Source organism: Ambystoma mexicanum, chromosome 1p (genome assembly GCF_040938575.1).
Source record: "Ambystoma mexicanum isolate Mex_15411 chromosome 1p, UKY_AmexF1_1, whole genome shotgun sequence".
In the NCBI taxonomy this organism is placed as follows: Eukaryota; Metazoa; Chordata; class Amphibia; order Caudata; family Ambystomatidae; genus Ambystoma; species Ambystoma mexicanum.
In genome coordinates, this window is record NC_090921.1 from 1,492,355,172 (window position 1) to 1,492,370,392 (window position 15,221).

Below are 15,221 nucleotides of genomic sequence, written 5' to 3' on the forward strand. Positions count from 1 at the left end.
TGCACCAGGAACAAGTGACCATGATACCAGTGGCCCCAATGTGGGCACGACAACCATGGTTCGCTCACTTGATGGAGATGTCTCTATCCCCCCCAGTAAAACTCCCCTGCCCGTACAACATGCTGTCTCAGGACAAAGGCAGGACTCTGCATCCATGCCCCCAGAACATGAACTTAGCAGCTTGGCTCCTGAGATCATAGAGTTCGGACATCTACAACTCCCGCAAAGATGCATGGACATCCTCAGGGAAGCCCGAAAACCGAACACTCGCCACTGCTATTCTAGCAAGTGGAAAAGATTTGTCATCTGGTGCAGGAGTAAAAGCATCAACCCTATTGACTGCTCTCCCACACATGTGGTCCTATACCTGACCCACCTATTGGATTCAGGTCTAGTGTTTAACTCCATTAAAGTCCACCTAGCTGCACTTTCTGCATACACCACTTCCCAACTCAAAGTGTCGTGGTGGAGGATCCCTGTTATAAAGGCCTTCATGGAGGGAGTAAAGAGAATACACCCCCCGATAGCTGACCCAGCTCCCGGATGGGACCTTAATGTGGTACTTACCAGACTCATGGGCTCTCCATTCGAACCCATGCACAAAGCATCTCTTAAACACCTCACGCTTAAGACTGCTTTTTTAATAGCTATCACCTCCATCAGGAGAGTAAGTGAACTTCAGGCTCTTTCTATTCTAGACCCCTTCGTTACAGTTCACAAAGATAAAGTGGTTCTACGCACTCACCCTAGGTTTGCTCCGAAATTTATTTCTAAATTCCACGTAAACCAATCTATAGAACTACCAACGTTCTTTCAAAATCCTTCCAATTTGGGAGAAAGGACTCTGCACACACTAGATGTACGCAGAGCGGTCATGTTCTACATGGAAAGAACCAGACCACTGAGGAAGACTAATCAGTTCTTCGTCTCGGTGGCAGCAGGAAGAGAAGGAGATGCAGTTTCAAAATCCACTATTTCTAGATGGATTGTTCAATGCATCACTCTCTGCTATACTCTTGCTAAGAGAGAACTGCCCTTTAGGCCAAGAGCACACTCTACTCGAGGCACGGGGGCATCCATAGCATTCATTGCAAATGTTCCCCTTGAGTCCATCTGCAAAGCGGCTACCTGGAGTTCTGTGCACACCTTTACAAAACACTACTGTCTAGATACACACTCTAGATCTGACTCCCAGGTGGGACAGGCAGTATTACGACACCTTTTCTCTACTGTTCCTTCTCATAACCCACCGCCAACTCCGGGTACTGCTCGCTAGTCTATGCACAGCATGTGATCCTAAGCAGATTAACAAACATCAGAAGAGAATGCATTACTTACCGTAAAAGCATTTCTGATGGTTGTATCTGCTTAGATTCACATGCGCCCGCCCTTCCTCCCCGCTCGGATGGAAGGAACATAGACTTCCTTTATATATCTCTCTCTTTTCTGTACTCACTCACGTCTAGAAGGCTCCCTCAGGGCAGAAAAATACAAACAGAGGGACCTCGACGCGTGAGGGATTGTGGGTACAACGCACGTCACTATAGGGATAGTGTTTCAGACACGCCTTGTCGACGTCCCCTTTTCGACTACGAAAAACAAAATGCAATACTCCGCAGTGACCACTGGATGTCGGACCTATGCACAGCATGTGAATCTAAGCAGATACAACCATCAGAAATGCTTTTACGGTAAGTAATGCATTCTCATATATATATATATTTTTGAGGCTTGTGGAAGCTGTGGAGTATTACAGTTGTTGTTTTCGAAATTCGAAAAGGGACGTCCACAGGGCGTGCCAGTAATGCTATCCCTAGTGTGACGTCCACTGTACCCATGGTACTTCACGCGTCGAGGTACCTCAGGTTGTTTTTTTCCGCCATTGTGGACGGAGCTATTTCACTGAGTTCTCCTTTCTGCTCTTCACCATTTATTATTACCAATTACCGATAGTTTTTCTTACTATCCTTTATATTCACCGACTATCGAGACCATCTGACAGCGGTGAAGAAACGACTGGCGACAGATCCGTTCCGGCCTTGGAAGGCCGCTCCGGGCTATGGCCCACACAGTAGGGAGAGGGGGGGGGGGACATTTTAGAATGTATATACTCCTTTTCATACACTACATTCGCCTAGCTGCCGTGTGCTTCCATTATGGATGGGGACCCCTTTTAAATTGTACCGTAAGTGCAACAAAAAGTTCCTGTGGGTTGACAAACACCTTGTGTGTAACCTTTGTCTTACTCGGGACCCCGTCGAAGGTACCTGTCGAGCGTGTAGATCAAACCCAAGACATTGATGGACCACTTAACTAAATGCTGGGCCCACCACGGCAGGCAGATCGAGGCCATGGAAGTGGAGGGGACCTTTGGTGACGGCAGCAACGCTGCGGTATCCGATAGCGAAGGCGACGGGGTTACTCTGGTTTCCCAAGCGCAGGCCCCGACCCTAACAGAAAGGCGGCACCCTTGTTACAGGGAAGACACCCGGCGGCTGAAGCGCTCTCACAACTCCCTCTATCAAACACAAAACCCACGGCCGTGACTCGACACATGTGTCGAGCAAACAGCAATGCACAACGTCTAGGGAGAGGTCCGTTGAATCGCTGTCCTCTGGGCACTGAAGATCGAGATCGCCACATTACAGGCTCCGGCTGTTGAAAGACAGAACAGACGCGGTGGGTAAAAACATTCCTGAAGGTTATTAGCATCTGACGAGACTTTGGATCTGCCCGTAGCCGAGATTCGACGTTCTGCATCGATATTGGTAAAAGACCCCAAACAAACAGGACTAGCCCATTTCTCCAGCATGGGGTCTGGCATGGATTCAAATGCACATGAATATTCCCCGTCGTCAGGCTGGGAATCCTCGGTAAAGAAAAAATCAGTATCAGTTTCGTTTCTGATCTGTCTTTCTTAGTAGTAACCAATCACTGATCTCTGGGTCATACTGCCCCCAGCCAATGACTGCCCTCTCCCTAAGCCCCGCCTCTGGCAGCCATCCTCAAATTTTTACCGCACGCTCAAGTGTTGGGAGTCCTCGTGTTTAGCTCTCGAGTTTTTTTACTGCGTTTTCACGTTTTTTCAGGAGATTCTCATTTTTCGGTTTAATCGAGCCTCAAGCTTCACCGTTTCTACTTCCGATAACGGGGAGCCGTTTCGGAATTCTTCTACGCCCCTCAAGGGTGAAGTTTTCATCGAGTTTACACTTCTTGGAGGATTCCGGAAGATCTGCGGCCTATCTCAACGGACATGGCCCAGGACAAGGGAAGCTCGACGCCTGGATCCAAGCTGTTCAGGTGCTGAACAGAAGGCCTTGTTAAATCAAGGGCGTCTAAGAACAGCTCTTCGAATATAAATCACAGAAGGACAGGTCCCCTCACAAGAGTAAGGAACCTCAGGTACAGGATTCTCTGTCATCAGCCTTAAAGAAAAAGGATATGCCTTCTACTGTAGTACCACCCACTCCAGAAGATTTACGTCTCCCACCTCAACCAGTGGTCATTTCTAGTTCTGCCCAATGGTCAGCTGAAGATATCGATAGTGTCATGAAAAGAATGTCCTTCATGGCAAATTTCTATGAGAAAGACCCTTAATACTTCACAAGCTTTCACTCCACCCCTCCCCCCACACGACAGCAGCCCCTGGGTCTCCGAACCCTGTTCAACCCCTGCTAAGAGGTCTCGCCCCAGTGTACTAGTGCAAGGTCCCACTATCATTGACCTATATGACCCGGACACTGATCACGAAGACCTCTATGTCCAAGAAGCTGCAGACCCTTATTATGGGGTTAATGAGGATGATCCAGATACAGACATGTACGATATGATATGGCATTTATAACGCGCCTAGACACAACATGGACTCCCCAGTTAATCTGGACCCCCCGGTTGTAGACTCACCCATATATGATCAGCCTCTTCTGAACGAAGTACTCATCTACAAATATCTACCCAAGCAGATACACAGGACAAGGATTTCGTTGACGAAATCTTGGTAGATAAAAAGGCCGTAAATCAATTGATTCCCCTACTAAAGTCTGTCCAGCGAAAGGTACAACCCTTGCTAGAAACACCCAATCCAGACGCAGGTGGTGAACGACTGCATAGAAAAACTTTTCAGACCTGCACCATCAGACCCGCTGTACATCAGGGGGCAGCTAAAGCCTGACTGGCTCGTTGTTACTACAAGGAAAAGAGCAGGTACTCCCCTAGCCTCCTTTTGAGGCTCCTCCAGACAAAGAAAGTAAAAGGCTGTACAAAATGGGCAGGAAGGCGGCCTCATCTGCTGCATTCCTGACCAGGATAGCTAATAACTCTACTTTATTAGCTAGTTACAACTGCCATAAATGGGACGAGGTCTCAACTTTACTCTCGTCAGCCCCGGAACCCCTCAAGACTCAATTAGCACTAGTGGCTGCAGAAGGAAGGGCTGCTTTAGCTGCTTGCTAAAGAGCAATCTTTACGCCACAGACAAAGCCGGCAGAATCATAGCTGAGGGAACCATTATTAAGCATCACGCTTGGTTATGCCAGTCTGGTTTTAAGCCGGAGACACAGGCCACTCATTAACATGCCCGTTGAGCCCAACTTACTCTTTGGTAAGGCCGTCGAGGATGCCTTGAAGACAGCCAAGGAAGAATATGATATGCTAAAATCACTGGGCCAGCTGAACAATAAACCTTCTGGCCAGAGGGGGAAACAGCAATTTTCGTTGCTCACGCAGACAAAATTCCCAGAGGGGTTCCAACTATAATCATAATCTGGGAACGGCCTGGGGGAACAATCAAGGCCAGGCCTTACGGAATTACCAGAGAGGACCGCGCAGGTCAGGCAATCGGGTTAGGGGTTACCTCCTCCAGAGGTGGTACCCCTCCTCAGAAACAGTGCAAACCCGCTTCAGGTGCCCTCCCATGCCTCTCAAGCAGGAGGGCGCATTTCAAACTTCACCCAAGCATGGGCGGGAATCACCTCAGACAGATGGGTGCTATCCACTGTAGCGGGCGGATACTGTATAGAGCTCCTCGAGCGACCCCCGAACCACGCCCCACCCCAGAAAACCCACTCCAAAGAAGACCAATGCATCCTCCTCGAGGAAATCGCCTCGCTGCTCCAAAAGGGCGCCATAGAAATCATCCCGGCCAACGAGGTAAACAAGGGTATTTATTCAACTTACTTGATTGTGCCAAAGAAAGATCTAACAATGCGCCCAGTATTAGATTTACGCCCTGCGAACAAATATGTCATGCCACAAAAGTTCTGCATGACTACGCTACAAGAGGTAATCCCTCTGCTAAAAAAGGGGGATTACGAGGCAACACGGGATATGAAAGATTATATTTGAGTTCTCACCAGAAAAATTTGCCACAAAATGCGTTAAACAGGTAAGTGATCCACATCAGGTTGTTGTATAAACAGTATGTCTAGTGCTTAGCTAGTAAAATTCTGATATGAGTTTCATCTTTCTGTAGATGAGGATCACTTAACTGTTTACCGCATATAAAATAGTTTATAACAAACTCTCAGTAACTGTGCTATAAGTGATGCCAAACCAATGGATTACTAGTGTTTTGGGGACAGGCATTGCAAACACAGTCTGTTACCAGACTTTGGCTTTTGAATCTTTGTTCAAGTATCTGCTTGAGACCAATGTATTTGATGCAAAACTGTCATTTTCAATTGTAAACAAAGGATTCTGCAATACATAATTGTAGCTTCAACCCATCAACTTTGTATGTAAGTGTTAGGAAATATTTTGTAATTGTAGGTAATTTTCCTTCCATGTGGCAACCCCTAAACTTTTTGCTATTGTTTTTCACCTTGTTCTCAACTTTGCCAGAGAAGTGCAGCCTTCTGCCACACTCCTCTGGGCTTTCGCTCCATTCTTACGGGGAAACTGACATGCCCTTAAAACAGTCAGCACCGGGAAACGCTGTTTTCCGTAGTTTCTTTTATCATGTTGCGGCTCTCGCGCAACATGACACCAGAGGGCACTGTAAGCTAAGTTACTGCTCTCTTGGGTCTCTAGCCTTCTACAGGCCATAGATACTCTTTTAGGATTGTAACTGATCGGTGCAAGTGATTCACGGAAGGGAATGGTGGCAGCGATCGTTTCTTGTGTTTTGAGCTCCTTTTGGCGTTTTAAGCGCGTTTCTCGCGCTTAGCCCAAAATGGTGGCCTGGCTCCCAAAATGGCCAGACCACGAGGCTCCTTTGTCCTGTCTGCTGACCGTCTTGCTCCCTTCACCTCCCGCAGGTCGAGCCGACCCGGGGCCTTCCTTATTTGGGCATGTACTTTCCCGCAAAACACGGATGCTTTCGCAGGCTTCTACATGCCTGGTGTGTGCATCCAGGATGTGGGCTGGGATGTCTGGTCCCAATACACATCCTGGGTGCCAGAGAGTCTAGGGTGGTGTGAATGCCTGGGACCACAGTGGTCCGTGATCGGTCCACGAATGGTGTGAGTGTTGATGAGCGGATCTCCCATTGGGTCCCCTCCGTTTTGGCGCGAAGGGAACCGTGGATAAGAGGGGGCTGGAAACACCACTACCATGTCGATCTCCTGAGTTCTCACGAACGAAGGAATACAGGAGCCAAGTATCCTGCAACCAAGAGGCTGGACCGAGGAATCGCTGGTGACCCGCTGAAGGACTGCTCCTCTGCACTGCTGTCGCGTTGTGAAACCCTTTTCACCTTTGATCGAACCAGAAGGCCTGTACTGGTACTTCGACCCTTGGAATAGCGGGGACAGCTATTCTCGGCATCTTCACCATCTCCTGCTAGTAAGCCTTCGGAAGCGTCTCTGGGCCATCCAGCAGACTGACCAGCCTACACAGGAGTCTTGCTCTGTAACCGCCGCCAGGTTGTGTAGTATTTCGAGTCCTTGTCACTCTCACACGATTCGTACACTTGGCGTTCCCAGGTCTGAAGTGAGTAGTGTACATTTGGCTCAGATACACACGGCCGCTCCGTTGCCCTGCTGTGGTAACAAACTGTGCGGGTTCCTTCGTTTGGGACGTCTTTTACTCAACTCTGCTGCTGCAGACTCAACACGACGACGAGACGTCCCCTGCTCTTCTGAACCTGCCAGCGACTGAAACTGACGCGGAGAAGCCTGGGTCTGCTTGCATCGGGGACCGGTGAGTAGCATAGCTAGGAACTGGTCGCCCTCCTGCAGGAGCCCATAGATTTTCCCCGCTGTGTCAAAACAGCACGCCTTTCCGTACTCGCGCTCTGCTTCTGCCCACAGTGGAGGCTGCGCTTGAGTCGCGGAACACTGTTCTTCTTCATTTGTGCACTAAACTGAACTGCCTGATTTCCCTTGAAGAGACTCGCCTTTTGCCCGTTGGCACCAGCGTGTGCAGGTACTTTTGAGCACAAGGCTCCACTCTTCGTAGGGCTCGGACTTCCTTTTAGTTAGGTGCCTCTGAAGGCGGACTGGGTCTAAGCATTATTTCGCACTGCCTGTTTTCCTTCCCTTTTAGGTGGACTACACATTTCGTGCATCTAACGCTTGAGACTTGTTTGTATTTGTATATATATTGTATTGGTATGGTATGTGTTGGTTTACTAGAGTTGTATTGTGATTTCTCGCTACGGTCATTGTTTTAAAGGCCTTTGAATAAATGTGTATATATTTTTAATATAACACCTGCTTGGAGTAGTTTGTAAGTGTCCTTGCTTTGTGTGCTCATTGCGGGCTTTCAGTCACCCTCACCCCTCTTGAGACCTAGTCCTGACCGCTGCGATCGCTACCCTGATTGGTCTGGGTTGTCCAGAGGTTACCCTGTTCCAAGTAATTAGGTTGGCCTTCTGAACTTCTGCGCCGCCAGGACAGAGTTCAGAAATCCGTCTTAACAGTAAGACATTATATAACTTAAGAATTAATGTCCTGCTCATGGATTCTTTTATTTCCTTTTCACCCCCAACAATCCTTCCCTACACCCCTCCCTACTCCCTGTCTCTGGTTGTATCTGTTTTTTTTTCAAACTGGGATTTTTAAAACTCTTAACTCTATTTTTTTGTAAATATCATGAACAGTATTTAACAAATGCCCTAGATTTTCAAAAGGCACTACCAGCCGAAACATGTGTCATCTGAAGGGCTACGCCTGAATTAGGAGTTTATTTTTTGTTTTGATTGCATTAAAAGGTTTTATTCACCTTAACTCATTTTGTGGTGCATTTTTCTGGTGAGAACTCAATTATAATGTACTGTTTGGAGATGGGATTCACGTGACCTCCATGTTTCTCACATATGCGACACCACCTAACTAGAATATAAGGAAACAGGTCGCCGGGCTTAAATAGGTTGAAACTCGAAAAACCCACTCTCAATTCAACTGGATATGAAAGATGCCTATTTTCATATTTCGATGTTCCCAGCGCACAGAAGATTCTTGCGTTTCAAGATGGCACACCAGCACTACCAATACAAGGTGCTGCCCTTCGGAACAGCATTTGCTTCAAGGGTATTCACGAAGGTACTTGTGTTGGTGGCAGCACACCTGCGCAGGGAGGCAATCCCAGTGTATCCTTACCTAGACGACTGCCTGATTACAGGGGAGTCTACCCTAATTTGCAGGGAAAACATTCAAAGAACTATCAACCTTCTATTTCATTTGGGCTTCTCCATCGAGAAAAAATCAAGCCTAGTGCCAGGCACAACCAAACAGTTCCTAGGAGCTGTTATAAACACAGAAGAGGGGTTGGTCTTTCCGTCAGAGGAATGAGTCCAAAACATGTTACTGCAAATACTGCATTATCAGACCGGCCGCCAGATAAGGGTGCGCAAAGCTAGGCATGATGGCATCTTGCATTTACCTGGTACCTACGCGCGCCTGCGCATGTGACCCATGCAGGAGTGGTTGGCGTAACAGTGATCTCAGGCAAGCAGTCAGTGGGACGATCTAGTGGTCGTTTCGGCAACACTAGTACAAAACCTTCGCTGGTGGACAAGAGAAAACCCTTCCACGATCCAGAAGTACAAGCGATTGTTATGGCAGACGCCTCACTCGCCGGGTGGAGGGCTCATTACCTCCTCATACAGCTCAGGGTCTGTGGTGTCATGCGGCAGCACAGAACCACATCAGTCTGCTGGAATTACTGGCGATATTCAAGGCCCTTCAGGCATTCGAGTTTCACCTAGCAATCCAGTCAGTGCAAGTCCTCACCAACAGCACTACAGTGATATTTTACATCAACAAACGGGGGCACATGCTCTCCAAATCTGTTCGGGCTTATGCAACATATTTGGAGATGGGCAATGAAACAGAAAAAATTCCTATCGTCACAGCACGTTCCAGGGGAACTCAACTCTCTGGCAGATTCTCTGAGCAGAGATCCCCTACCAGAGGAGCACAAATGGCGACTACACGCAGGGGTCGCAGAGCATCTCTTTTCTCAATAGACTTGTTTGCTACAAGCGAAAACAGTCAATGCCCAGACTTTGCGTCCAGGTTCCCCCAGCCAGGCTCTAAGGGGACCGCCCTATGGATGAACTGGTCAGGGAAACTTGCTTACGCTTTTCCCTCGACGCCTCTCATGAAGAAGGTGGTGAACAAGATCCACAAGGAACAAGTGACGCTCATCCTAGTTGCTCCTATGTGAGCAAGGCAACCATGGTATATATATCTGTGCAAACTGGCGATGTGCGATCCCATCAAGCTCCCGTGCCTGAACAATTTGCTCACTCAGCACAGAGAATTAACAGTGCACCCACAACCTCACTCAATGAACTTGGCAGCATGGCTCCTGAAGTCATAGAATTCAGACATCTTAACCTGCCACAGAGGTGTATCGATATCCTGAAGGAAGCACGAAAGCCTAACACTAGACCTTGTTATTTCGACAGGTGGAGGAGATTTGTAATTTGGTGCCAGTCTAATGAATTAACCCCATAGAATGTACCCCATCCCACATTCTAAAATATTTGCTCTACTTGCTAGACTCTGGGTTCGTATTCAGCTCTTTAAAGGTCCACCTGGCGGCTTTGTCATCCTACACCAACCTCCTACAATAAGGTCTCATGGTGGAAGGTGCTTGTCATCAAAGCATTTATGGAGGGAGTAAAGAGACTCCACCCTCCAATTTCAAATCAGCCGCCAGAATGGGATGTCAATGTTGTACTTGCTAAGCTCATGGGACCCCCTTTGAAGCCTATGCATAAGTCAAGTCTTAAACACCTGACTTACAAGACTGCCTTCTTAGTGGTTATTACTTCCATAAAATGAGTTAGTGAAATACAAGCATTGTCAGTGCAGGATCCTTTCTTTGTCATTCACAAGGACAAGCTGGTTTTATGTAATCACCCTAGTTTCTCCTCTAAGTTCATCTCTAAGTTTCACGTAAACCAGTCTGTTCAGCTACCGGCTTTCTTGCAGAACCCCACAAGCTCAGCTGAGGTAAACTCCATCCACTAGATGTGAGGAGGGCAGTTGTTTAATATGTAAACAAAACCAGACCGTTTAGAGAAAAACCAACAAGCTGTTTTTCTCCATAGCACCAGGCAGAGAAGGAGACCGCATTTCCAAAAATCCCATTTCCAGATGGATAGTCAGATGTATACAATTTTGCTATTCATTATCACGCCTAGAGCTCACTCCACAAGGAGCACAGGAGCCACTCTGGCTTTCATTGCAAATGTCCCACTAGACAGCATTTGCAAAGCAGCTACATGGAGCTCAACACACACTTTCACTCAGCATTAGTGCATTGACACTGAATCCAAGACAGAAACACAGGTGGGACAAGCGGTTTTAAGACATCTGTTCGCCCATGAACCTTCTCACATCCCACCACCTTCTCCTAACACTGCTCGCTAATCTATGCACAGCATGTGATCTAAGCAGATTCCACAAGCCTCAGAAGGGATACATTACTCACCGTAATCGTATTTCTGATGCTTGTATCTGCTCAGATTCACATGTGCCCACCCTTCCTCCCCTCGGAGAGAAGGCACATGTATTCTTATGAGCTTGTCTGATATGTATCTGTACCTGCTTGGATACAACTGTACTCGCGCTACACTTCATGCTACCTCATGTCAGAAAAATAACAATCTGAGGGACCTGGACGTGTGACGGATCATGGGTACAGTGGACGTCACACTAGGGATAGTATTACAGGCACGCCCTGTCGATGTCCATTTTTGAATTTCGAAAACAACAACTGTAATACTCTGCAGCTTCCATTAGATGTCAGCCTATGCACAGCATGTGAATCAAAGCAGATACAAGCATCAGAAATACGATTACGGTGAGTAATGTATCCCATATAAAAAGATTTTTTTTATGGAAACTCCTTGGCACTGGATTAATGGGGCCCCAAGACACCAGGTCTAGGGGAGGGAGGGGGGGTCCCGGCCCAGCCTTCACCCATTAGAGTGAAGGCTGGGCCGGGGATTGCAACGCAAGAAGGAAATGCTCAGTAGGGTGAGCTGGCAATGACATGTGGCACGTGGTTCCATGTGATGTTAACAAATTTACTAATAACTAAAACATTTTTTACAAATTAAAAATAACGAAAAAAATAACACTTTTTGTTTTCAATTGGGGTTCCCACCCAAACCCCCATTTCCCCTGCGTTATTACCCCACCCCAACCCTCTACCTCCTTTTTAATCCCTTACCCACCCCATATATACTTTGACCCAAAAATTCCATGTTTTGTTTCGTTATTTAGGGTTCGTTATTGTCAATTCGTTATTATCACTGTATACCGTGACACGTGTCACATGCCATGTTCAGCTCCAACCCCTTCTCCTCTGGCGTCCTCGCGGCTCATATACAGAAGCCAGGAAACTCTGCAAGCTTCCTGGTTCCTGTTTGTGAGAAGCATGGAGGAGCCGTGGGTGACCTGGGGGGATGGACTGAAGCTGGAAAAACAGGTAAGAAGGCTTTATCTTTTTTTAAATTTGGTGTGTATTTTGCATGTGTGAAGTGCGTGTCAAATGTATGCATCTATGTGCTAGGGATCAGTGAGTGGTTTGTGAATGAGAGGAAATATGGTAATCTGTGTGTTTGAATGTTCTGGGTGTAAACATGGGTGTTAGATGCATCTAAAGGTCATGTGCCATCACTTCCTATGATGTCACTCGGGGGTGGGGTCAAATGACATTGCGTCCTGTGATGTCATCAGAGGTCAAGGGTTGTGTGATGTCACTTCCTCTACTCCTGGCATTTTGATGAAATGGCGTCCCCGAGGTACAATTGTTTTTTTCTGCGTTTTGGAGGAGTGAGATATCGTGGTCATTAAAAGTGATTCCAATGGCTCTATGTACAGATTAGGGAACTAAAATGACTCCTTATGCTTTCTGTAAGGAGTGGAGCCGCTTTTGAGCAGGAAGACCAACATTTATTCACATTTTGGTCTGTGCAATCTGATTTCCAACCAGTTGTGAAGTATGGAGTGCAGGACAACTAAGTCAGACATGACTACCTTCATGGTGGTTGCAGTACTCTTTGCCGTGCTCTTACCAGCACACTACAACCTCGCATGGCAGAAACAAAAATGTATGAATGGGTGCACAATAAGGCTGGGAGCCTAACATTAAAAAAAGTTAGCGATTGCCTCTTTGGGGGAAGCTTTCTGCTGCTACATATTTTGCAGGCAGCCAGTTGTTACGGAGGAAGGGCACATTCTAAGAAGCACCCAAATTGCCATCAAGGCTATTTTCCTTTCTCCTGAATTTTGGAATGGGTTTTGTCAGTGCTTAACAAAGTGCCTGATTTTTTTTTAAAAAAAGTTTTAATTTGAAATGTCTAAACATGATTGTATGCTCTTAATGTCCGAAGGGGTTTCATTCTGAACAGTTTAATAACTTGTATTTTGTTGTGCTTTTGCCTACATATGTTATGTTGATGGTAGTCCTTAGAAGTTGGCTAGTATGGTAGAAACTATGGTAAATAAGAAGTTTGGATAAAACATTGAAAACTGGTAAAGTAGTTAATATAGGTCACATAATTTGCTGAAACGTTTAATTCACGTGTGTCTTTGCTTGGTTTCTGCGAGCGCTTTTGTCTCACGATTGAAATTGAGAGGTTCTAACTGCAATGTGAATTTTGTATGTTTGTAAATTCCCTCTCTCAGGTGAAGTTCCCAGAGTCTGGCTGGCTTCCCACAGACAGACTGCAGCAGTTGCAAGCCTTTTTTCCAGCCCAGGTGGAGTTCATGACCACAGAGGACATTGAAGAGGTGAAACTGACTGACTTTGACCCCCATGCTCAACAAAAGCAGCCCTACAATGGTGAGGCTTACCACGAAGATGAACACGACTATACTAATCATCGGCAGCAACATCAGCAAGTCCCGTGTCAGACATCTTAATGTTATGTTTTACCTCAAGATGGATTATATACATACCGAGAGTACTCAGGCTGAGAGCCATTGGTTTAGTTCAGCAATTCAGAAATGCAATTGGGCATCTCTGACTTTTTATATTTTTTTCAGTGAACAATATCCCAGTTGCCTGTAAGAACGTCTGTGCTGTAACATAGCCACACACCTCTTCAATAACCACATTTTCAAAACCAGGATTGTTGCCGATATTGGTTTCAGGATCAGAACAGCAGACTGCATCTTGTAACTTAAATGTAGGTTCAAAATGCTCTCGAGCCCATGTGGAATTTGTTCTCTAAGAGTGGGGCTGAGTACATTCCAATGCTTGTGATAAATTGAAAGGTCAATTGCAACTTTGAAAGAATATTTCATAATTATTCTTTGTTTTAATCTGTGTTCACATATTTAGGTTAATTGTTGAGTGTCAAAAGATAAATCATTTGAAACAAGCCACTTGTGAAGACTTTTTTGACTATGCTTTTGACAAATGTATGTACCCGATTCACTTTTGTATACTCTGCTGGCATATCTACATTTCACATTACCTCCTTGGAGAAAAAATTAGGAAACTGTGTAAACTGGCTACACAAAAGCCAGAAACCTATAGAAATATGTGCCCTTCCCCACAATTAAAACATCCGTTTGAATGTCAAATATCTATCCTGTAGCCACAGTGAACAGACTCCAGTGGATCCAATCCAATTGCAATTCGAGCATCTGTTTCCCTTGGCCATACTACCTTGTTCCTTCCTATGGAAGAGATTGTTATTCCCTTTGAAAATTGTAGGCACTGAATACAAATGTCTTCCTGTGATATTTGATTGGTTCTGAGTTTGTCATGGACACTTATCATTTTATAATAGCTTCTTAGTGACATGTATTATTGGATTTAGCTCACTAGTTTGCTAGCCCCTAAAGTTCATAGTAAGAATACTTCTTTGTATTTGAAAGAAGCATTGGCTGTTAGTGAAAGTGCAAGTTGGACTATAGTTGGGCTACAGAGGGATGATGGACTCCGATAGTGGCTGTTTACAAACTAAAACCATGCAACCAGCATTCTCTTTAAATGTTAGGTGTAGACTGCACCCCACTTATACTGATTTTCTTCAGTCTGCTGTCACATCATATAAGTTGCCTTGTCATTCTATTGTTTGCACCTTCAATTAATTTTGTGTGTGTATAACCGCATTCTCTTCTGAAATTGCCAGATTAAAAAGGTATTCCTTTAAAATGTCTTGGAATGTTTACCGCTTTCAACTCTGCTCCTTCAGTACAAAAGATTGTCTTCACAATGTACGAGAAGTGTGGGCATTATTAAAAATAATCAATTGATAACCAACCTGATAATTCATCATTACTGCTGTGTTCATATATTATAACAGAAGAGTAGTGTAACTTGTAAAAGAACAGGAAGGTTTTCAGTCCTTTTCATGCAAGAGGTGCATTTTTCTTAGCAAACCATACTGTTTTAATGTTTCCAGGTGATGGATCTGAGGTACAGCACACAATAAAGTGAGTAGTTGGTCCCTTCTTTTTTATTCTCTAGCATCCATCCATGCCCCAAAGTAAACATAACTTATCAAGCTATATAATTTGTATTAAATCAAATGCTTGGAATACTTCAAGTCATAATTGAAATCCTTGGTATGCAATACAACATAAACCAAAATTCAGTAACCTATCCAGCTCATGGGTTATTTTCTCCCTGCCCAGTGCAGAGAGTAGACAAAGTTCTTCCCCAGGAGGCCATCTTCAGATTCAAATGATATAACCTCACTTTAGAGTTAGGGGAGTCCTCGCTTGGTAAGAAGACAGGTTTATAGTATAAATATTATCTGGTAATTTTACTAAGACTTGTGGCCTTAGAGGCACTGCACCATTTAGGGG

The 15,221-nt window shown here is 45.6% G+C and overlaps 1 protein-coding gene across 7 annotated transcripts in view; it reads left to right on the plus strand.

The window, feature by feature from the left end:
* The window catches only part of LOC138456334 (dnaJ homolog subfamily A member 1-like), a 972,900-nt gene extending 958,227 nt beyond the window's left edge, over positions 1-14,673 (plus strand). For all 7 annotated transcript variants that reach the window (XM_069607170.1, XM_069607171.1, XM_069607168.1 and 4 more), the window contains one exon: positions 13,086-14,673. In XM_069607170.1, the coding sequence (XP_069463271.1) occupies positions 13,086-13,322 (237 nt within the window). In that variant the 3' untranslated portion in view covers positions 13,323-14,673. The remainder of the gene's footprint in view (positions 1-13,085) is intronic.
* The last annotated feature ends 548 nt before the right edge of the window (positions 14,674-15,221 follow it).